We start from the raw sequence: 22,601 nt of genomic DNA on the forward strand, positions 1-22,601 counted from the left end.
TAATTATTGTTGGGACCGCTCCAGTAGTTGCAACAGGCATTCACGATGCAAGCATCTTTTTTGACATCGTTAAACCCTTGAATTTTAAGGTTTTTTTCTCCGCACCTTGCGCAACCGAGTAAATAGAACTCTCAAGATTGAGAGTTGCAAACACAAGTGTCAGGGCGTCGGGATTCTGCGGTTCGACTTCCCTATATGCGCGTATTTTGGTGCAATGTATGCGCTAGCTGTCAGCACGGTACTCCGGTACTACTAGCTCCATTTTTAAGCGTTATACAACTTTATTTCTATCGTTATTTGCATCTCCTTGACTCGTTGAATGAATGTGTGTGTTCTAGATATCTACCCCGAAAATAACAAATATGTGTGTAAAAGTACAAAACTAAGGTGCAACTTGAACTCCGAGTCATTATGAATGTATCCCGGCCGAGATAGCATCTAAGAGAATGTCTTTATAGTCCCCCCCAGCTTCCCACATAGCAAAGCCTTTAAGCCCAGCTCCTTTGATGAATTTACCTTTGGAGGTAAACGATTGCGCATTGTCAAAAGATACCATGATGTTGGAGTCGGGATTGTATACATAGGGCTGGTGGAAAAACGGAGCCGACGCGTCAGTATCATCTCCCCATCATGGCGATCTGCTTACCGTTTGGCTACAGGAGTCGAATCGATGTGGAATTTTGTCCACATAATCCCCGTTCTGGTCGAGGTACCCGTTTTCGATCAAGCCCCAAAAATTGTAGTTACCTAACGTGAACGAAGGGGACTCTAAGTGAGGCACTGGCTAGAAATATCCCTCAAACTCACCCCCACTAGGCTCATGGTGACCACAAGCATCAGGACCCCCATCATCGTCCCAAGAATCTCCATGAGGGAAGGCCGACTTGTCAAAGGGGGGATATGGGGCAAGTTCCGTGGTGGACCCGTTCATGTATGCATCGTCGTGACTCACAACGAACGAGTGTCCGTATGAAGCAACGCCTAGCACAATTTTGTCCAGCGGCATGCCAGCACCGTTCCAGTTCTTCACTGCAGTGGCAGCCGATCCTTGTTGGTTCTCACTAGCGGCACAAGAGTCGGCCAAAGGCGAGTTTGGACCCACTGCCGCGCTCCAAGAGCCCCAAACGTCGTAATTCATGATTGCAATGAAATCAAGGACTTCTGCAAAGCCAGAGACGTCTGTAAGAGGATCACCAGACGGACCGGAGAAGGTAGCGATGCCCGTGGCGGCGGACAGACTGAGTTTCATTCCGATTGGGTCCTGGCGCAGCTCTTGGAGGAACTCAAGAAAGTTTCCCGCATCATTAGTGTTGATCACATTACAGCCAATGCCTTGTTTGTTGGGATACTCCCAACTGCACATATTGAGCGAAAAATGTGCATATATGCTGTTTAAAAATACGCACTCGAAGTTGATCCCATCCAAGCCGTACTTAGACGTGAAGTCTGTCACAGTTTTGACGAACGCGGTACGGTTTTCAGCTGAACCTACAGCAGAGGAGAAGTACATAGATCCTGCCCATCCGCCCATCGCAATCAAAGCTTTCACGTTCTAATACCCAACATTAGAAATGCAATAGGCAAGAAAATGACGCTGAGTACAAACGTTCTGATGAGCAGCTTGAACAAATCCTGGGAGCTTGTCACCCTCAGACCCGTCCAGGCTGAGCTGGGTGACATCCTGTGTAGGTACACTGTGGTCTATTAAGCCTAGTGTAAGATAGCCCTGAAAATATTCTTACGCAAAGGAATACGCCATATGAGTATACTTTCCCCAACTTATATCGGGAGTATTAAATGAAGGTGTCGAGTCCTGATGCCAGCCAGCGAACCACGCAGCAGCGATGAAATCGCTGTCTCTGCGACGGATTTGGACTTGGAGCGCGTCCCTAGCATCATGATGTTCGTGATGGTGTTCGTGATGTTCATGATGTTCATGTGAAGCTGAAACGAGCAAGGAAAAGGCGGAAAGATAAAGGAAAGAGGATTTTGAGAAATAAAAAATCATGACGGTTGAGAAAGGGAAAAGAAGCCTGAGGAAGGGATTATAAAGCCTCTTCCGAATTCGACTGACACAGAAGAAGCTACCCAAGAAGACACCGAATTCATGTCGACGCCTCGCCCGAATTTCCCGTATGCCCAGCATCATCTGGACTCCAAAATCATCTCTGAGCTCGCTCTGCACTCACTTTGACTCAGTGGCATAAATATAATGTTAGGACTACAAACTGGATTAATTGGATACAAATGAGTGTGAGATATATAGTACGCAGGACAATCCACGACCAGCGGTAGACTCGCAAGCTGATAGAATAAAGATAACGACCAGAAATAAACTAATATGTAAGTCGCGCTCAAGTAAAAGTTAGAGCGTGACATCTCTTTTTTGTGGACGGGAAGGATATAATATTAATGTTCAGTATTCTAGATCTGAATCAGATATCTCCTCACGAGCAGTGGTCTCTGTGAGAGTCATGGAACGATGTCTGACAAGCCGTTGAATCTGGGGGGTAGGAGGAAAATAGGCATTGAGGCATGGCGACTTCTTCAAGTTTTCAATGTCCACTTGGATGATCTCACCGCAGAACATGTCTAAGTCGAGATCGTTTTCGTCATAGCCTAAGTGAGTGAGAATGAGCATTACTGGCATACGAATGTTACAACAAACCCACCAAATGGCTGCTCAATCTCCTCGCCAGCTGCAAGGAAACCAAGGTAAATAAACGCCGCCAAAGCGACACCCGGGATAGTGTGCCATTTGAACTCGGCTACAAGTTGGAAAGGTAGGAAGAAGAGGTAGATCCAGACGGTGCTGAAGGGAATCTTCGTGAGCAGAAAGTGCCACTACGACACTAATTTAACACGTACTGTTTGATGTGTACTGAGTAGACGCTAGAAATTCGTTAATCATGTCAGCATGTGCTCTTCTCATTATTCCTGGATTTGAGTCTTACAAAGGTAGAGGTGTAGTAAGAATCTGTTCGAGGGCTAAATGGGATAAATTACAGCAATTGTCTGGATAGCTCTGGAACAAACTTACCGGACAACGTCGCTTCAAGAGAAGAGACGGTACCAATAATAGAGCCCAGGCTCGTACCTGCAGAGAGTAAGAGTATGATCAGCTTGGCATATTGACGATAGAATGGAAATTGCTTACCCGGAACAGTATTTCTCTCTTCCAGAACACTGCACCACTCGCTCATGCACCTAAGAATTTCCAGGGGCAAATTTTCACCACGAGTTGCGGCAGATACTGTATGCTTCTCCTTTCCGATCCTCGGTTGTAGAGGACCGCTCCATTTTCTCTGACTCGCATCATAACCCCAAGGGTTTTTCCCTCCGGACTCCAAAGTGGAAAGCTCAGAGTATGCTTTCTTTCGGGAGAAAAGACGCTTAAGACCCCCAAATATCCCTGCAAAAGGAATGAGCTCGGTAGAAACATCTTTCATCATGTCTTGTTCGCCGGGCTGCTGTGAAGGAGCAAGGACTTGGTGTTGGCTCTGAAAGGATGCATTAGATGGAACTCGATGAATTGACCCACTCGGAGATTCGGAGATGGGCCCGGGGAAGGTACCGTAGGTGCTCTCGCTAGTGTTGGGATGTTCGGTGTGATAGTGGACACGATGTTTTTTGGGAGGCGAGGATTCTCGGCTGATACCTGATGCCGACGTTTGTGCTTGAGGGAGTGCGGGATTAGAGGCAATTCTGCGCACTCGTGTAGGAAGTGAGAGAGCAGAGGTCATCGCAGCCTGCTTTTGTCCTTGAGTATGATCGTGCTAGAGAACCGAGTCAGCCACAAATATGGACAAGGCTCGTCCTACTTACTTCGTGTAAAGGACGAACGAGAGAATATAGATCCTCGTAGTAGATGCCAACTTCACCTGTGCAAATACATTGGAATCAATTCATCAAAGGTTCTAGATCGATAGACTTACCTCGAAGATGATGTTTCAAAGCAACAGCAAATCCTAGGATCAAATCAAGTGCCATTCTTTTCTCCGCCATGACCCTCACAAGTTCCGAACTTGTGCGGTTCATCAAGCCAGTGGAAATTTCTTCTGCAGTTCTCGGAGTCAACCGAGGGGGGACATGATACCAAATCAGACGCCCCAGTGAGCGCGAATGCTGGATAACATCAGACCAAGCAGTTCGCCCCTGCCAATAACGGTCGTAGCCTGACATAGCCCTACGTAGTTCAATACTTAGTTTGTCGATCACAGGTCACAATTTTGCTGAGGAAATATACCTATAAGATAGCACGAAACCAAGAACAACACCTACTTGGATTTCAGGGGCGAAGATCAAGATAAACATTGAAAGTACGCACCAAGTACGGTCAACATGACGTTGGGGATTGCAAGATGTTTAACACCTGCTTTTTCTTCCAAAGTAACGATGACTGTCCAAACGGTCAGCGAGGATCTCATTGGGCCGAGCGAAAACCCGCGCCCATACCAACAGCAAAGAGAGTCTGAAAGATCACAGCGGGCCAGATTTTATATATCTAATTCGCAAGTATGTTAGATATATCATCCCAAAGGGAGCGCCACATGTGCACTTACCACAGTACCTCGTCCAAAGGTCCAAGCAAGAAAGCTGTGCGCAGGCGCCTGCGTAATTTGCGCAAATGGTATGTCGGGCTTGACTGCAGGAAGTAAGTTTCGAGTTACAGCGAAGGCTTGTTTTCCATTCAAGCGGCTCGAAGAACCAAAAGACATTTAGGGCAAAGGAATGAAAAAATCGAACAGATGAAATGAGAGATACGAATGAACGAAGTGAGTAGCGAAAAGCAATTGGGAAAGAGCAAGAAAGAAAAGAGAAAAGAAGTGTGTGTTATGTGTTGGGAAGAGCAAAATGGAATTGAAGAATTTGTTCTTCTTAAATCAAGAAAGACGCTCTCATTAATCTTTGGTGGCGGCACGTAGAAACTGATACTTCATAGAGTAATGAAACTCGACCATGATCGGAGTATGCATTGGGCGATGTCAATCCATATGAGGAATTTCCACGCTCAGGCGAGATAGATGGATAGATAGTCATGTCTGGTGAACCTCCACACCCAGCTTGATTGTCAATAGTCGTGGATTGATAGCTTTCAGATTATCGGAGGTGAGAAGGAAAAATCGCAAGGTAGAATTTAATTCGGCGGGTAGTGGATTTTCATATGGTAGTACAGATCTGCCATTGCCAAAATAATGAGCGCTGATGGTGTCAAAGACCTGTGGAAATGCGTCGAGAAATTCGCACTCACTCTTATCGTAATGCTGGAAGCAGTCCACAACATCAGCCTGGGCGTCGTTTCTACGCAGGGATAATTGGGAGTTGCCTATAGGAATGAGCCATACGAATAGGTTCTCCCGCATCGGAATTAGGGTCTGTAGTAGTTTTGAGCCTGAGAAGTTTTTAGAGAGAGATTGCGAAATTTGACGAAACGTCACCGAGGCGGCGTCGGTGGATGATGAAACGTCCTGAAAAAGACACCGTGTTTCAAAAAGTCTGGACAGAAAGTGTGGTCATGAAGACGCCCATACTCCATCACTGATCAGACTTCATCCAAACTTATCCTGTCGGTGCTTGGCTGCCGTTGCGGTGTATCGTAGCCCCAGGTAGTCCCTGGCTCGCCGTGTCATTCACCTTTCTGAACGATAGTATACTGAGTATTCTCGACGCCGACTCACCACTGCAGAAGAATCTAGAAGAATGGATCTTTGAGGTGAGCATCTGCGCCAGTCAGCAGTCAATACCAGCTACTTTTAATAAGTCGGTATTCGCTCTGGACTGAAGGGTATTTTGACTTGAAACGATATCTAGAGAAACTACTTGCCCAGCAGGAAGATGAACAGGTAGATTTCTGAAAGGTAACGACGGCGTGTGGGAAATTTGCTGAAATTTGACTCATTGACACGATGCCTTACTCGTATAAATTCGTACCTCTGAGCTCACAACCCACGAACGCGAATCCTCAAGGGCATCGAGCTGCTACAAGACGGATAGTCAGGTTAACCCCATGCTGCAGTCGTGCGAAACTTTCGGCCAGAACTTGGAAACGAAAAGACATCAATACCATCCTGCCTAGAATAGGTACAATGGTAGGTAGGTAGATGCAAAACTTGACCGGGGCCGTCAGAGATTCCCTTTATTGTTCTATTGTCTTTCTACCAGATAGCACTACTCAGCACGGACGGGGCGCATTCATGTTTCATGGAGGAATATACTGTCTCATTGATTCTAACTCATCTTTAGATCGTAACGCCGACCAAAATACAATAAAGCGGGGCGAAATATTGGACGTTACCGCGCTTTACCAGGTTGCTCTATGTGCTCGCAACTTAGGCTTATTGTCCAGTACAGGGACAAGATCGAGAAGGTTAAATAAACAATCTCAAGTTCAAGGGATCTGTCCCTTTCTGTCTTTCACTCTACGTCCTTATAAGCTACTTACCTCTGGAGGAAGTAGCTCTTCACATTGCAATCTTTGCAACTTACGAACCCGCGACGTTTTCTCATACCAACCTCTGCATTCCCAACGCTCTAGTTGCAATGGACTGCTTTCAATCCGTTCTCTTCCTCGCCTCCTCGGAACCCTCGAATTCCTCGAGCGTTGGCCCGCAAGCTCTATCATGCTCCACATTGCAAGATGCGCGGAGCACAACTTCGGTGCCTGCTGACGAAGAGTCTACGTCTAGTGCAACGAATAGCTTTTGCGTGATAGCATGAGCTACCAGGTCACTGTGGTCTCTTCCCAAGACACAAACAGTGGTATGTTGAATGTTAGACACTGTGAATCTAAACTAAATGCTAAGTAATTATCTCAACAGTGTCTTGATTCCCTCGTCCATGTCCTAGCAGTCTGCTGCTCCCGCTTCGAACCATTCACGATTCATCTATGAATCCACGTCATTTAATGCCTTGATTTCCCCGCCTTTTCGCAGGGCGATGCACGTTTACTCGATTTCTAGTATTACTTTATACTTTCGTACCTTCCTAGTCTTTCATTAGAGACACTTCAATTTTTTAACATGTTTCCTCGTGCACTTGAAATTGTAGGGAAAAGTAGTATGGCGTCTACGAATGTCGAATGTAGAGTCACCTTTCCAGGAGGAAGAATCCTAGGGTCCTCCTACGTCGTACGAGTTATCATCATACTAGCTAGTTAGCAGTTAGTAAGAGGCGAGAAGTAAGCATCAGTGGTCTAACGGTTATGATCCGGTCTTCCCATGGAGAGAATTGTTATCAGTTTGGCCGGGAAAGGGGTTCGACTCCCCTCTGATGCAATTCATTTTGTCCTTCGTCCAGTTTTTTGTTTCCTGCGTAAGACTGATGTCGATGAGCTGGAAATCAGGCTCCAGCTTGGTTACTGAACAAAATCACTGATCTGAGAAATGTAGCAGACGCTGCAACGGACGCAGCAAAGCTGTGCGATTCCACGTGCTTTTGGACTGAATGTGAATTCCAATTACCATCTCGCCAATACCTCTTCATGTCTAGCGAGGATTACTCTTACGTCGAACAAGATACGAATGATTCAACCAATCAAGGCGGTCTTCCGACCTACGATGACCTTGCCGCTCAAAATGGGCCCAATTCAAGGTCGGTTCTTTGTGTAGAATTCATCGAAATTGTAGATCTCAGAATTCATCGTTAGATTCGGACGCTGGAGAGGCTGGATAGAGAAAAGGTGCGTTTAATACAGCGTCAAAGAACCACTTTGCTCAGCTTTTGCTGTGTTGTTGTAGAGCAGCTGAACGTTATACGGATATATCTCGAGAAGAACGTTCAAGGCGACGTGAACGAGGCTGGGGCAATGATGAGATCGTTTGTGGCTTTCAACAATACTCTAAATTTACGCATTAAACTCATACGGTGACAATCAGTATGGCTCAGAAAGCTTCACCGAATTTCCGGCTATTCCGACGATAATCAATGAACCACCTACACCTTCTCCGTTAGCTTTACATATTCAGACAAGTGATCTACATAATCTTCATATATCCCAGCAAACACGAAACACCCTATCTCCCCCACTTCCTCCGCTTCCTTCTGTGAGCTTGAAGCTTCATCCTACTCATTTACGAATGCACCAGTTTGGATCGAGATTTATCCCTCACACTACTTCTCCAATTCGTTGTGTGCTATCGATAATGGAAGGGAAGCTACTGTTGATCGGTCATGACGAAGGTCTTTCGGTGCTTGACATGTACCCGCGTTCTGAAGCAGCAGCAGGAATAAGTATTAAAGGGCCCGAGGAAGCACAAGCCCGTTCGATATGGACTGGTGAAGGGTACGGTGTTTTTACTGTACTTCTTGTCTGCTTTTGACTTACTCTCACCAGGGTATTTCAGATGTCCCTACTTGAAATGGAGAACGATGCCCGGGGGACTCCGCAGGGTGTTGTGTTAGCTCTCGTCGGCCCAGAAATAGATTCACCGTCAATGTCTAGTAAAGATTCAGAATCTCCTAGGGTGCTTCGAATGTACAACCTGACTAGTTTGATCAGCTTGGCTAAATGGGCCATAAACCAAAAGGTTAGCATCGGCTTTCAAATCAGGCTTTCACAATGGGTCATATCTAGATTAACCAGGGCGCACGTCCATTGGATTTGCGAAGACCGGCCAACTGGCACTCTCAACACCAAACACCTCCGAAGAGGCATCGGCCACAGCATAGTATCGCTCGTGGTTTGAAAAATCTCATCGATTCCCCTAATAATCACCATGTATCCGACAATATTCAATCTTCATCGTATCAGTCATTGCTGTCGCCATCACCGTCTATAGACTCAAACACAACCAGAAGTCGACCGAGTTCCCCCAGAGCAGACTCGTTTGACTCCGCCAGTTGGGACGTGATTGACGAACTACCTTTGCGATGGGCAACAGATTTTGTATCATTGGCGACGCCTGGTTCTCGTCTTAGCACCTGCTCAGTCTTGTCCTACGCGTTATGGTCCAACGATGACCGACCAAGATTCCGAGGAGGCCGGCTGCTCGCAATAGCGACAAAATCAAACATACTTATTTACGAAACTCCCAAAGGTGAACGGGCCTTCCATTTTCTAAAAGTGGGTGTTACGAACCTCTCCATGTCATCAGCTGAACTTTATTTTGCAGGAATTTTATACCCCGTTAGTTCCTCGAAGCATCACCTTCTTCCAACAAAGTGTCTCCGAAATTGCACGTTCATTTTCCGATTCAGGCTACAAGGCTTCGAGTTCCCATAGACGTACGGATAGTTCCATCACTTCTCGAGATGCGCATCGTCTTTCAAGTACTTCCGCCATGACAGTGACTTACGGAACTCAACTCAGTATCTTTGTGATATTCGACAAGAAATCCGGGTGGATCCGTCTCGCAGATTCGGCCGTTGGCGAGGTGGATTTGCATGATGATAGTCAGTTTGGGCCTACTCCTAGAGAATCCTCGAGTCCAACTAGCCATCGTAAATCTCGTATAATAATGGACACGTCTTCGTTTGGAAAATGGATTCCTCCCGCGTTGTGTGAACTGCCAATGTCTGCACCCGGAGCACCCCTGCAGACGACGAAGGTCATATTGCTGACGCGGGGTAGACGAACACATATCTTACCCAGTCCCCTTCCTTCTAATTCTTCCTTACATATTCCTCTCCGTATCGTTTCCTGGAGGAATAACCCTACCGATGTTGTCCCTCGGATTTTCGAAGGGTCAGAACCTGATATGGATGGATATTCTACTCCGGCTTATCTGCAATTGATATCCCTAGGCGAACTTGGTGTTGAAGTACAAGAATTCTCTCTGCCTTCTCTTCTCACTAAGGGGAAAGGCAAAGCCCGTGCAGATGATATCTTGTACGCAGAACAAGACACCGGCGGAGATGCTGGATTCCTGTGCACAGGCGGTCACTGGGATCGTCAGCGTACCTTTGCCAGCAATCTCAATCGCTCGTATTCTACGTTAAGTACCAATTCGAGCTTTAGCACAGATTCAACACAACTCGAACTAGAAAAGGGTTTGTATTGTTGGTGTCGCAAAGGTTTAGAAGATTTTCGGGTGTTTTGGCTCGGAGGATCTTTGACAGCCGACTACGAGGACGAAGAGCAATAAGATTACGGACACTATATCATCCATTCACACCTAACACGTTACTAATTTACTTGCACGAAGCTGCACATCTCTTCAAAGATCTCATTGTCTATTAATGTACAATGCAAGTCAATAAAAGGCAAAGGATTTGTACCAGGATAATGTAGATAGGGAAAACAGCGACGCAAGCAAGCCAAAACGATTGTCCATACCAATTAAGTAGTTATTCATACACAACGTTGCCGAATCCAGAGAATGTAATCATCCAAATGAGAGTGAGTGACTGCAGTAGTGCGAGGTCAATAGCAAGATGTGAAAGATGATTAAGTCCCGCCTCCGCCGACATCCTTGGCAAAGGATACAGAATTGGGCGTCGGCGTAGCAGGAGTTGAGCCTGATCCACTGGCTACTTGAAGAGATCTAGCAGGGGACGTCTGCTGCTTCCGAATAACGACAAACGATTTCCCTGGCGTTGACGAAGAAGGAGGCGCCAGTGACGAATTTACGTTTTCAGCAGCTGCTGGGGCTGGATAGCCTTCCGTACTATGCGCACGACTCCTACGGAGGTGATACCATTTCTTCTTCGAACGCCCATAGGAACTATCGTCATCACTTTCAACAGTGGCGCTTCTTCTCCGATAGGCAGTTGGAGGAGCGGGGGATGTTCCGATAGACTCAAATCGATTGGAACGCGAAGGCGGACGAGATGTTCCAGCGCTGTTAGAAGCGGAGGAACCAGCAGGCCGATATGCAACTGGCACAGCGTCCACATTTTCGATGATGGCTGTTTGAGATTTCTTTCGGGAATGGAAAGGCAGCATTGCACCGGGTGGTAGTCCACTCGACCCTTCATGGAGCTGTCTTTGACCCAGAGCGACAGTGGAAGAAACGGAAGGTGGTGGAGATTCGTCGAGTTTGGGTCTGGATAAACTTAGCTCTCCTACGCTACCGGTGGCGTTTTGATTAGCAGCGTTCCGGTGTCCTATGGAAGGGAAAGTATGCGTGGACCCTGTTGCTTGCTCTTGGGATATTGCATATGGTGAATCGATGTGTGCCCTTCCTCCGGCTACACGGGAGAAGCCCGAGCTCTTGATTGCGGCCGGAGGGACAGCACTTGTTGAGCCTGAATCAGCGACAGGTATATATCCCGATGCGCGATTCTGGAAAGGCTGCCATGCACCCATGATATAACCTGTTTCATCATCGCTCTCTTCTCTGTAAGGTCTTAACGCATGTTCGGGTTTTAAAACGGAAGGCGGCGGCCCACTTGAGTGGATGGAGCCTTTGCCAGTCCCGACCGCAATCGTGGGTGGAAACGAGAGATCTGATTGAGGAGAACGAGGTGCTGATTCGGCTTGAGAATACCCTATTCTGTCAGAAGATTTTCCACTGCGCTTATCACGACGTGAGCTTTTACGAGGCCCTCCACAACATCCCAGTAAACCGCAGGCACCAAAAAGACCACTGTCAACGACATGCCTGGAACGATCGAAAGCAACTCCGCCGACGATACGAACGATGGCCTCGAGAATTTTAACGGCCAGCATGAGTGCGAGAGATGCATAGATTAAGGCAAGAATAAGCAATATGCCGTAGGCAACCCAGGCATCTGGGCCCACTCCAACTGAGATCTTTGTAGAACATTAATAAACGTCATAAATGGGTTCCGATGTTGAACATACCGCAGGAGCTAGAATTACCAGTAACACCGCAATCACGATTCTCGCCACGCAAAACAAGAAACTGATCAAACCCATACTCGCTCCGGTGCCCCAAGGCAGCCACACACTCGTTACCAGCGCAGAAAGAACCTCGACCACCAGGATTACTATGGCCTGTGCAGTTCCGCTTTTTTGACCGGCACCAATAGTCACTCCGATTGCTAGATTAGTAGCAAAGAGCAACGAAGCAAACATTTGTGATCCATGACGATAGTGATTGTACAAGGGTCCCAAGAACAGTAACGTTCGAGTTTCCTCATACAACTTATTCGTCGCAGTGAGCCGCACGCGGAGGACAAGTATCGCAGGAATTAGGCATGATATAAGGGCGAATGAAAGTCCGGCTAAAATTCTTGAGGTCAATGATGCTATAGAAGATGGCTGGGTCATTTGATACACTGAAAAAATGGTGACAGGAAGATGGAAAAGGACGAGGACTCGAACAAGATTGCCATGCAGTACGCTGCCGTGGAATGAGCTTAAAGCCGAATGGGAAGTACGTGCACGCCACCACCTGCGCCATCCACTAGGAGCACTAGGTCCGAAACCAAATCTCGACGGAGGTCGGATAATGGCGGACAGATCTCGACTGTTCAAGGATTTGTTTTCTTCACTCGGTCCATCTACGTCTTTGGTAGGAAAACCAGGACTACGTGCTCCAGACATTTTTATGCCTGGTCCCGAAGACGAGTCACCAGAAAGTACCCCCGTGATGAGGTAGATGACATGATCCACGAACCATACGGCGAGAGAGAGGACTATAGTCCCAGCAATGATAGCGAGGAAAAGGGTGAGGCAGATGCCAAACAACTCTTGTGGAGGTACACCAACAGTGTACGCAAATGATGAGATTCCGGAAGTAGCATTATCAGGAAGCATGAAAAGAACATTGGGAGCATTTGGGTCGATGTATAGGACGGATGAGCTGTCAGAGAGTTGGTCAGAGAAATTAGACGGAGGGTTATATAAAGCGGTTGAGAGCGGATTCCATCGCTCGTTGGTAGATATGCTGATATCTATGGGAAAATATCAACAGTGTTCAAGTGAGTATTTAAAAATATGTATTTACTATATGTAAGCGTTGACCATGCAGCCTGGCTCAGCAATGGGTCTGAAACATATCCAGAGTTAGGATAAAACACTGCACGGGGAAAAAAGAAATCCGACGTACATGCGAATGAAGGCCACTGGACAGCAACCATTGAAAGCGCGGCGCACCACTGCGCCTGAAAGATGAGATCCCTCATTGACGGCGTACCTGCCTTTCGCGTTAGGGGATGATTTATTAACGGAAGCAGCAGTCATTGACTCACAGAATCGCAGCAAAGCGGGAGTAGTTGTGAGCCGCTCTCCGCTGATGGCACTAGCCAAAATATAGCCTGCACTTTGCGCTCGAGCCCAAGGATTTCGCCCTGGTCGTGTTAAGCCACGGCCCCAGGCAGACACTATCCGCGCTATCCCGACTAAGAGCCAGTAAGCAATTGTGATAGCGACTGTGCCCCAAAATATTGCTACTGCGGCACCATACGGATTGTGAGGTTTTGGTGAAAGTGGTGTGGTATCTACTTCGATACAAACGAGTTCGGTACCCCATGGATCGACCGCGCTTAGTCTGGTGTTGAGTGTAGTCAGAGAACGATGAGATCCCCAGGCAATGCTGGATGAGAATGCAAATGCGCCTATCGGTATTGGACAATAGTAGGAGCTATTGTAATCATCACCGGGAGATGTAAGAGGAGATGGAGGGCGCAGCGTTTCGCAGAATTTGGAACTGTTTGTGAAAGCGTTGAGTGTCAGTACTGAAGTTGTCGTAAAAAGAGTAGCTAAAGGTATCGGTCAGTTAGTGTGGCACATGAGATATTGCAATAACACACAAAGTTCTCCACTTCCATTGGCAGAGTTTTGAATCTCTGCTGGAGTTGTCCCAAGCACAGTCAGATTCAAATACTGTACAGGTAGCTCGTCTTGTGTGACTTGGCCGTACACCGTTGAAACAGAGAGTTTTTGTGCCGTGTTGTTTCCATTGGGGACAAAACAATCGGTGAAAGAAAGACTAGCCGGATCACAGTTGACCTGAAGAAGGAACAAAGCAAGCCAGAAGAGAAGGACGAAGACTTTGCTTGTCATCGTGCAGCACGATGACCAACGTCGTGGAGTAGACAGACTTTAATTATGTCATCACCCTTTTCTGAGCGCCAAGTTCAAGTAATTTAGCGCCAACGTTTTACAGTACATGAAATTTCAGTATATTGGACCATACAGGTCGTAAGTTACAGCATGCAAGTTGAAAGAGCGAATACTTAAGCGAACGCCAATCCAGTGAATGTAGCTACTGCCCCGACTACAGCACCTCCAGCAGCAGATTTCATACTAACACCTCGAGTCGCATACATTGCCTGCTGCTTCTCAGCATCCAGCGTCTGATACAATCTTTCCGTATCCACCTCATCGCGGCCTACGACGAGAACATTACGACCTGCTTCCTCATCCATCAAAAACCTTGTATACAAGCCTTTAGGTGCGCGACCTCGGAGCTCTGTCAAGTCGGCTCTGCTCAACACGTACGCTTTAGCTGAGGAAAGTTCTTCCAGATGAGCTATGAAGCCAGCACGTTCCTCCATAGACATAGTACGAGCAAGAGGGCGGGGAGCGGTCGTAGACGACGGCGATACAACTTCAACGCTGATGGTTTCAGTGCTCGAAGAGGACGCATTGGACGGGGAACTCGTTCGTAAGATACCATCTTTGTTTTCCTCTGGAATAGAAGCAAAGCTGCTCCAGGGAGAAGGAGTAACGAGGGTACCCGGCATGATCGCTCTTGTCGGTATACCTCCACCAGCCGAAAGCATCCCGATTCTGTCCTTCCAATGAACTATGTTCTGATCTTCCTCTCCTGCTTCGCCGCCCTTCCCATCATCAGAAACATCTGTATCAGCTGGAAGTAGCAGCGCCTCGAGATCCGAGTCAGAAAGAGACTGCAGAGTCTGTGAATGAGCAAGTGTTGTAGCCTTTTCCGATCTTCGTCGCTCTCTGATCACTTGTTTCGTATCTTCGAATTCCACAGGTACGCTTGGAGGAGCAGGACCTAGAGAACGCCTACCTGTTCGCCGAGCAGGAGTTTTGGGAGGTGTTTCCTGGCCATCGAGGGTCATGGAGCCCAATGCGTCCGTGAGATTGGTACTGCTCCTGTCCGACCCGTTTTCGTCGGTCGGGGTAACGAAAGGACAGCCTGAGCGAGGATGACCGGCTCTTGGACGTTTACATTTAGAGCAGTGAGGAATCTTGCGAGTAGGAGTAGCGAGAGTGTCGAGTTCTGAGACGAATGTATCCTGGCCTTTGACAGGCGTGTTGTTAGCGCTTCGAGCACGCGTAGATGGCGCCATGGTCAAATTTCAGACGTCGTTGGTGAAAGTCAGTGATGTTCAAGCTGAAGCTTTTATAGCTGAAATTAAGCCGTCGTGGACAAGAAGTACAATGAGGCTACGGTAGATTATTCAGTACAAAGCAACATACCACCTAGAGAACAAAGGCTGTATTTATACTGCTTTCCAGCTTTTTGCCGACTGGCGAAACTTTAAACTACGAAAACTAAGAATATGAAAGGGAATGTCGATAGTGGTGATAATGGTTAATCATAAAGGAGGCGTACGTGACAAACAGTGTACCTTTCAACTTTTTTTTGAGAGAATGATCCTGAATGATCTTTTCCTCGATGAATTACTTTACAGGTGATCAGACCAGGATTCAAGGAGTGGATCATTCCTTTATTCCGGATATATGTACTGCAAGCTTTTGGATTGTTACAAGGTTCACTGGAAAAGGCACCAAAAGCTCAGTTAAGCTGTCCGCGATATCTGAGCATATACGCGGTGTAAGTTATGCGTGGACCGAACAAGTACATATTTCAGATTTATTTCTTCTCAACACCTCTAGTCACCCAAGGCTGTGCCTTCGTCAGGCCCTCGACTCCGCTCTGTACCTGCTTTATACGCACATGCACCTCGTGAGGTCGTTTTTACTCTCATAGGAACTTTGAAGGATGCAATGTGCTCCCAATCCAACTTAGCATTCCGAAATTGGTTCGAGTCGTGAGGAGCTGCAGGGAAGACCGATGAGAGGAGATAAGGATAATGAGGAAAAGATAAAGGAATGTAGCAATATTTCCGTATCCCAAGGAAGAATGAACGATACCATCGAGGTTGTGAGCGCTGAACGAGTTCCGGTTGACAGGGGTGAGTTGCAGGCTCGACATTGTTTTGATAAGCAATAAACAGGCTCAGGAGGGAGTACGCGGGTAGGCGAGGCACGGAAAATCAATGAGACCATATCTGACCATATCCCCACACAGCAATCCGGTAAGAGTGAGCCTATGGCTGGATTTTGATATTCAGGTGAGGTAGTGAGGGAGAGTTCGCGCCTGGTATTTTGCAGGACCAGTCTCATATGGTTCACGACGGTGTTGAAGGAGTGCGAGGCGAATGCTGTTGTCGACATTAGGCCCCAACAACGCGAACAGAAGCCAAGTGATACAGTGCATGGAAAAGAACATCAGAGGATCCACCATCTTCAGCTAACACTTCTAAACGATCGAAATCTATCTGAACTCGGTCGATATATTCACCAGCTCCAGATAGATGTGCCACTTTTGCGCAAGGGCCATGGAGAGCGAGAGGTGCTGGATCTGGGAGTGGGATCGATGGATCTGTTGTGGTGAAACTTGTGAAGGGCGAGATATTCCGCATCAAATTGGAGAATATGTTTTATTTCATAACAATGGGGAGTTTTCTAAAATATCACTACCTGCTCAGCCACATATCAGAAGAGGATCATGTATTAGCGTACCGTAGCCTCAAGCCAAAGTTACAGTTGGTCAAAGAAACCATGTACGCTGGCTATCAGTGTCATGACATTGTGCGGCGAGTGGATTTTTGGCCCATTGAGATTGTCGATATTATACCCAAAACGCTCAAGAACAGCAAGCACTGGTGTAGTATAATCTTGCTGTAAAGGAACAAGTCAAGAGTTATCAAACAACATACTTTTTTGTCATCGGAGAGTCTGAAATTATGTGGATTCTGGTATGATATGCGCGCACTGCGTGGCTGGTGTACCGTGTTCCTATAGCTCTTTCGTGTCCTGATAATCTTCATGATAGCCTTGTATAGAGTATTGGACGTCGAGAAAAATCTTGGTTGCGACGCATCGGTACCCATCGCGGTAGAGAGCCTGATTATGACGTTAGACACAGCAATAAAGTCAAAAAATTTAAACTCACCCGATCCTTAGCCTGCTGGTGGTTTGCCGGCGCTTGGCGTATTTCGTCTTGCAATTGCTTCTTAAGAGCATCGAAAGAGGGCCGGCTGGAATGGCTAGAAAGGATTGGGGTGCAGGGGCCCTTGTATTTCTTGACTAGACAGATATGCATTGCGTTGCCAGTCTGTCTAAATTGAGACATGATGGCGTAAAGGGAACTTACTTACACGGGCGAATGAAAAAGTCGATATATGTATCTCCGAGGTCATAAAGAGCTTCATCACTAAGGCACGATACAATTGTCCTGAAGACCTCTGCTCGCACAACATCGTTGGGGGCAAGGATGAGTAGATAGCCAAGAACTCTAGCTAATGACTTTGGCGTCGTCTTCAAGCACTTTTGTCTGAAAATTGTACACGGAGGTGTATGCGCTTAAAGAGTTTGGAACTTGAGATTTGTATTGCACATTTTGAGGAGAAGGGAGAAGACCTGGGGACAGTCCTTCAATGATCATGGCCGTCGAGCTGAAGAAATAATCGAATCGTTCAACCGATACACACGTGTCGTGACTGTACATGGTTTTGCTTTTTGCTTTCCACCCACAAAGACCACGTCGACTAGTACGTAGTACCTAAACAAGAAAACCGTTTCATCGTCAGACTCTGATTCTCAACAGGACAACTTGTCCTTCAACGATCGAAAGGGAACAACTGGAATATTCGTCTGAGATGTAAAGGATTTCGGATTCGTGGACTGATTCGGAGATGAACATACGACCGCTCTTTCTTAGTCCTTTCCCTAAGCCTTTCTCGCCTACAACTACTGTCACCGTCCATGGTGGCAAGTGGCCAATCACAGTAATCCTTTGTTGGCTTTCTAACTTCATTCATCGACTTTCGAGCCTCGAGCGTGGTTCCTCTGTTTACCAGAATCCTACACCAGAAGGACATCTTCACCTCCCGCTCGTGTATTTCCCAGACGCATTCGTTGCCTTCATCGCGCGAGCTCGATAACACTGAAAACGACTGCGCACACAACCCATGGGCCAAGATATTTCACTTGTCATATCTTTCGCACTCCTCTGGTTGAATACCCACACGCGGTCCGTTTCATAACTTTCCATGCTTATCTCCCCCCTTCAATACTTTCAAGGCCCGTCTGGCAGGCCTTCTTCTCTTCAACGAACCTGACAAGATCTATCTCTTCCATGTTTGAAAACTTTCCCAGCTTCGTCCATGTGGTATATTGGGTATATTTCGGGTTAGTTTATGAAAGCTTGTGGAACCAACTCCTTACGGTTTTTGCACCCATTACAGAAAGCTAATATGTAGGAGCTAATAGAACCCGAGTATGAAATCCGTCATCCGACGAACTGCACGCCACCTCAGGCTCGCGCAATCCTCATCCCAAGTCGACGTTCAAAATACCAGAGCGCCAAATCGGATGCAGATCTCACCCGATCTACTGTCTTTAGACTCTCGATCTAGAGTAAGTAGAAGTATGCATGCATGAGTAAGTCCTGTTCTTCGCTCGCTGTTGAATATTCCTCCCGAGAGCCTGACTTGTCGTCCCGCAGATATGTACCTCTCACTCATTGAAAAATGTTAATTGGTCTGAGGATGTAGTAGTTCCTCGTGAAACTTTATCCGAACGATTTCGCTGTGCTTTTTTCGGATCCGGAAGTTTCTTATATCGAGCGGTAGGCTTCATAGCAGTTGAAATCCTTGCCGGTGTACCGCCCGCTCGAAGGATTTCAACTTACCGTAATAACGACGATATTCAACTCATTAAGACTTATCTACATATAACATATGACGGCAGATTTCACGGAAAATTCCGGAGTTTCAATTGATGAGTTGTCAAGCGTCCGACGTCGAACCTCAAGCAACTTTGTGTAGTGTTTCAAGGAAAATGGGTCTAATATTGCAACAACTGCCTCTGAATGTGCTCTATACCTCCCCCATTGACATGGATATTCTTGAGCTTCTACTCTCAGGGGGACTTTCTGCTTTGATACTTACTATAAGTGGTTACTCATGGAAATAAAATTATTAAAGTTATTCAAAAAACTATGGATCTAGTAGTACTTATAGTAATATCTCTGCAATTTACATCAACACTTACACTGCTATTAAGACTCAATTCTGAATGAATTCTCAGTTGGTGTAGTACACAACTGAAGTTAAATTAATTGTGCAATGAGAAACTAATCAAGAGAGACAGCCTATATGCACAGTATAGTTATAGTGTCATAGGCAAGGCTGAGCATCTGCAAGATGGTGGATGCAATTCAATGAAATTTTGGACGCTTGAGGACGGAGGTTGGAGGATTTAATGGTGATTGAAGCTTGAAGCAGAGATAATCAATACAATTGGAGGATTTCTCACGAAAGCTCGAGAATTTTCCGTAAAAACTAACTTCATAATAACAGCTACTCGTTGAACAGGAATCCCCGAAGTACCCCAGTTGAGTCCTCGCCGCGGGCGCCAGAACCATCTTTTGGTGAAGTAATATCTTACAGAATAGCGAGTTTGCAGCTAGTATGATATACGGTGAGTGGTTTAGACTCGAGCCAGTAGCTTCGGATGTTGACACTTTGGAAACTGGCGCTCAAAGGTGTCAGCAAAGCCCGCATATCGCTTCTCAGCAGCAGACTGGTTCGAGTCTATGAGTGGTTCAGCTTCCGCGCTTGCAATGTATATTTCACGAGTCCCCGTCCACGCAAACGCCCTTCCAGGCCAGGATCCGAGCGCACCGTCTCAGCCAAAGCTTAGAAATGGCTTCGTCAGGTACATGTGAACTTTATGTTACGCTCCGCATGGAAGAAAATTTGAACGTTCTAGGCATTCCTCCTCGACCTTTCCCGTTCTCAAAGTCTACATTGACTTAAAAACTACAGAGTTCATACGAGGGAATTCTGACTCCGGTTACGCGACCTATACAAAGGATTCCGCGTCTAGATCTTCCGAGTCCTTGCATAATCGTATCGAAACATGACGTAGGTCTTTGTGTCCCTCAGAACGTTTCAACTTTGAAGCATACTGTTGAAATAATCCGTTTCCAATCACATTCTACAGCATTAGGCAAAGTCTGCGCATATTAGTGGCATAACAAAGGAATCCTTTTCCTTTATCTAATCTTCTGTCACATTAAATCCTTGACCATTGTGAACTCAGAGGTTGTTACTTAAAATTTGAACATATGCGGGATGAACCGCGCGAGACCGTTCAGCGTGTCACCCGTCATGAAAATGGGGTTGCGCTCACCAACCGTCACAACCGTCAGCTGTTTTTTGGAAGGTCCGTAAATCTAGTGATACGAAAGCAAATGGAAATGGAGTGAAAATGTTAAACAATATTATATTGTTGATATGAGGATAGGATAGGATTGAGTATATGAGCCAATACGGAGATGTCTGGACCTTGCTTTTGTGATTGCTACATGGCGAAGAATGGCTCTCATATGACGAATCCAAAACTTCGCGGAGGATAGTCTTCTTCTAGTCTTTGTCGCGACATACTCTCTCTATGGTTTCGGAATCGACTGTAGGCAGGTTTTGACATCCCTGGATTTGTGCATGTTAGAATGTAGGTGAATGCTGCTCCCAATACTTACACAGACGTCTTGACCTATCCGAGCGTTGCCAGACAGTCATGCAAGTTACCTCCTTCTTGTGAAATCACTGAGCTAGAAGCTTCAATAGTGATGATTGGATCTGGATAAGCCAGGACAACTCGGGGTATTGCGACCTACTGGCTAGGGCTCCTACTGGCCTCCATTCACACGCGACTGTGACATCTCTTATTTCTCTTGACATTAGGATGTTGTCGTCATCCGTCACCCCGTGGCTGGGACACAAGCAGACATAGGCTGATAATGAACACTTACAATGTCGATACGTTGAACATTAGTCGCAAATCAGGTCGCACTCGCTCACAACCATCAGCCGCTCGTGAGTACTTAAGCACTCAATACGACCTTTACAGTATGCGATGACAGTCAGTATTAAGTCGTCCGTCAAGCTGCCCATCTTGTACAGTTGTACATACTTATAGCCTGTCATGAATCAATGAATGCGATAATACTACCGGCGAGTATACACAAGATTGGGAGCAAGATCATGTTGAGTACGTTGTCGTTGATAAAATGTCAGCCCCAAAAGTAAGTTAGATCTCTGACTGGATATTTTATCTCAGTACTATGTACACTCTAGAACCGAAGGTTGTACAAATTTGAATGTTCATGTAGGTAGTACTCACCTTTTTCAAAAACTTCATTGTCGATGCCTCTGTGAATTTGGGATGGTCACGGTCGGAAGGCGCTCTATGGATCGTTCAACGCACTCTGTTGCCGTAATTCTTTACCTTCTCCAGGATTGAGTATCATCGCCCTCAAGTTGCCTACAGGCTGCTAATAGTACATCGTCGGTGACACGAATGGATTCCGAGGTATCCGAAAATCGAATGACACGCCTATGCACTGATATGCCAACGTCGTCGCATACCACTACCCTGTCCCTAATCCCTTGGAAAGTCAACAGACGGAGAATTGGCATTCAGCGCGGCGCGTCACAGGAATGGGAGATTTATGAGAGTTTACTAGGATTCAGTCTGAGTCGTAAGCTATTAGAAATAAATACATCCATACCAATCTGCAAAACCTGTAAATCTGGCTAAGAGCCTGGCCTCCTACCAGCAACAGCACTGAAAGAAGCCTACAAAAGTTGCTTCAGCGCATTTGATGCGGAATAACGCTATCTTTATCCAGGTTTTGCAGGCTTTTGCAGGTTGGCGCCTGCCCAACCGGCCATCAACGAGTCGGGTGCAAGTCGTGGTCAACAAGTTGTGAAGAAGCTGTCAAGAGAGACGATGATGGCAGTCGGAACTTAGAAATATCGTGAAGCCAGAGAAGCCGAGGACTCAGTACGAGACGCTTAGAAGTTCCGTTGTTGCTTCCGCGCCGGCGGGATGTAGTGCCTTAATCTTATGTCATACTGACATAAATCCCGGAGCATAGCGGAGCGCCCGCCCTCCCCGCCTTTCCCCGCCCTAGAGGTTACGCTTAGACCCATTAATTAATTTTTAAGATGGTTCCATTTCACACTATACTATGAGCTACTCTGAGTCTAAAGGGAAAAGAAGGGCTACTCGGGACTCCTCTTGTGCTTTTACTACTCGTTGAGAACTCATGCACATGCATGTCATCTCTGTACAGTGACGGAAACTTCGAGTTTCTCCGAGGTTTGGTTGTATTGTGTATCTATAGCGTAGAATTGCCAGTGCCACGGAGTTAATCTAGTAATAATTGAAGATAGGCTCCTTTATATATCTGCCGTTCTTTGTTTTACAATGCATCCGATCGCTGTAAAGTGCTGGTTTATGTACGATTGTGCACCGGCTTTGTCTAGGTTAGTGTTCGACCGCCTTTGCTAGCTCTGAATACATACGAGGCGGTTTTTATCGGGCGTTTACCAGGGTTCACGGACCCCATTTTTTGCTTTCTGCTCCTTCCTAATTATCAATATGCCAAGAACATCGTATCACAACTATTCAGAATACATATACC

General features: G+C 46.5%; 6 protein-coding genes and 1 non-coding gene across 7 annotated transcripts; 2 read left to right on the forward strand and 5 right to left on the reverse strand.

Moving 5' to 3' along the window:
• Nucleotides 1-409: 409 nt before the first annotated feature.
• C8R40DRAFT_1042916 (glycoside hydrolase family 18 protein) lies at nucleotides 410-2,008 on the reverse strand (the record flags this gene model as incomplete). The annotated part of the gene is made up of 6 exons (XM_046224124.1): nucleotides 410-586; nucleotides 647-747; nucleotides 808-1,355; nucleotides 1,407-1,552; nucleotides 1,607-1,694; nucleotides 1,743-2,008. The coding sequence occupies 6 exons, from the start codon at nucleotides 2,006-2,008 to the stop codon at nucleotides 410-412; spliced, it is 1,326 nt and encodes a 441-aa protein (XP_046087545.1).
• Nucleotides 2,009-2,416: 408 nt separating this feature from the next.
• C8R40DRAFT_1042404 (Bestrophin, RFP-TM, chloride channel-domain-containing protein) lies at nucleotides 2,417-4,718 on the reverse strand (the record flags this gene model as incomplete). Its single annotated transcript, XM_046224079.1, has 12 exons — nucleotides 2,417-2,619; nucleotides 2,673-2,823; nucleotides 2,854-2,881; nucleotides 2,955-2,988; nucleotides 3,041-3,097; nucleotides 3,158-3,776; nucleotides 3,826-3,881; nucleotides 3,936-4,186; nucleotides 4,247-4,280; nucleotides 4,328-4,399; nucleotides 4,456-4,504; nucleotides 4,563-4,718. The coding sequence occupies 12 exons, from the start codon at nucleotides 4,716-4,718 to the stop codon at nucleotides 2,417-2,419; spliced, it is 1,710 nt and encodes a 569-aa protein (XP_046087546.1).
• Nucleotides 4,719-7,181: 2,463 nt separating this feature from the next.
• On the forward strand, nucleotides 7,182-7,274 carry C8R40DRAFT_t101. The gene has a single exon. It is a non-coding gene; the product is annotated as a tRNA-Gly (tRNA).
• Nucleotides 7,275-7,480: 206 nt separating this feature from the next.
• On the forward strand, nucleotides 7,481-10,082 carry C8R40DRAFT_1042765 (uncharacterized protein; the record flags this gene model as incomplete). Its single annotated transcript, XM_046224110.1, has 7 exons — nucleotides 7,481-7,590; nucleotides 7,646-7,678; nucleotides 7,737-7,815; nucleotides 7,875-8,281; nucleotides 8,333-8,525; nucleotides 8,582-9,061; nucleotides 9,111-10,082. 7 exons carry the CDS (start codon nucleotides 7,481-7,483, stop codon nucleotides 10,080-10,082), a joined length of 2,274 nt encoding a protein of 757 aa, XP_046087547.1.
• Nucleotides 10,083-10,384: 302 nt separating this feature from the next.
• Nucleotides 10,385-13,909, reverse strand: C8R40DRAFT_1169571 (uncharacterized protein; the record flags this gene model as incomplete). The annotated part of the gene is made up of 6 exons (XM_046231393.1): nucleotides 10,385-11,692; nucleotides 11,744-12,798; nucleotides 12,852-12,893; nucleotides 12,954-13,040; nucleotides 13,096-13,605; nucleotides 13,657-13,909. The coding sequence occupies 6 exons, from the start codon at nucleotides 13,907-13,909 to the stop codon at nucleotides 10,385-10,387; spliced, it is 3,255 nt and encodes a 1,084-aa protein (XP_046087548.1).
• Nucleotides 13,910-14,004: 95 nt separating this feature from the next.
• Nucleotides 14,005-15,346, reverse strand: C8R40DRAFT_1100064 (uncharacterized protein). Its single transcript, XM_046227882.1, has one exon. The coding sequence runs from the start codon at nucleotides 15,163-15,165 to the stop codon at nucleotides 14,083-14,085; it is 1,083 nt and encodes a 360-aa protein (XP_046087549.1). The 5' UTR covers nucleotides 15,166-15,346; the 3' UTR covers nucleotides 14,005-14,082.
• Nucleotides 15,347-16,900: 1,554 nt separating this feature from the next.
• Nucleotides 16,901-17,237, reverse strand: C8R40DRAFT_1169573 (uncharacterized protein; the record flags this gene model as incomplete). Its single annotated transcript, XM_046231394.1, has 2 exons — nucleotides 16,901-17,008; nucleotides 17,058-17,237. 2 exons carry the CDS (start codon nucleotides 17,235-17,237, stop codon nucleotides 16,901-16,903), a joined length of 288 nt encoding a protein of 95 aa, XP_046087550.1.
• Nucleotides 17,238-22,601: the final 5,364 nt, after the last annotated feature.

The sequence above is a fragment of the Lentinula edodes genome, assembly GCF_021015755.1.
Source record: "Lentinula edodes strain Le(Bin) 0899 ss11 chromosome Unknown C8R40scaffold_13, whole genome shotgun sequence".
Lineage (NCBI taxonomy): Eukaryota > Fungi > Basidiomycota > Agaricomycetes > Agaricales > Omphalotaceae > Lentinula > Lentinula edodes.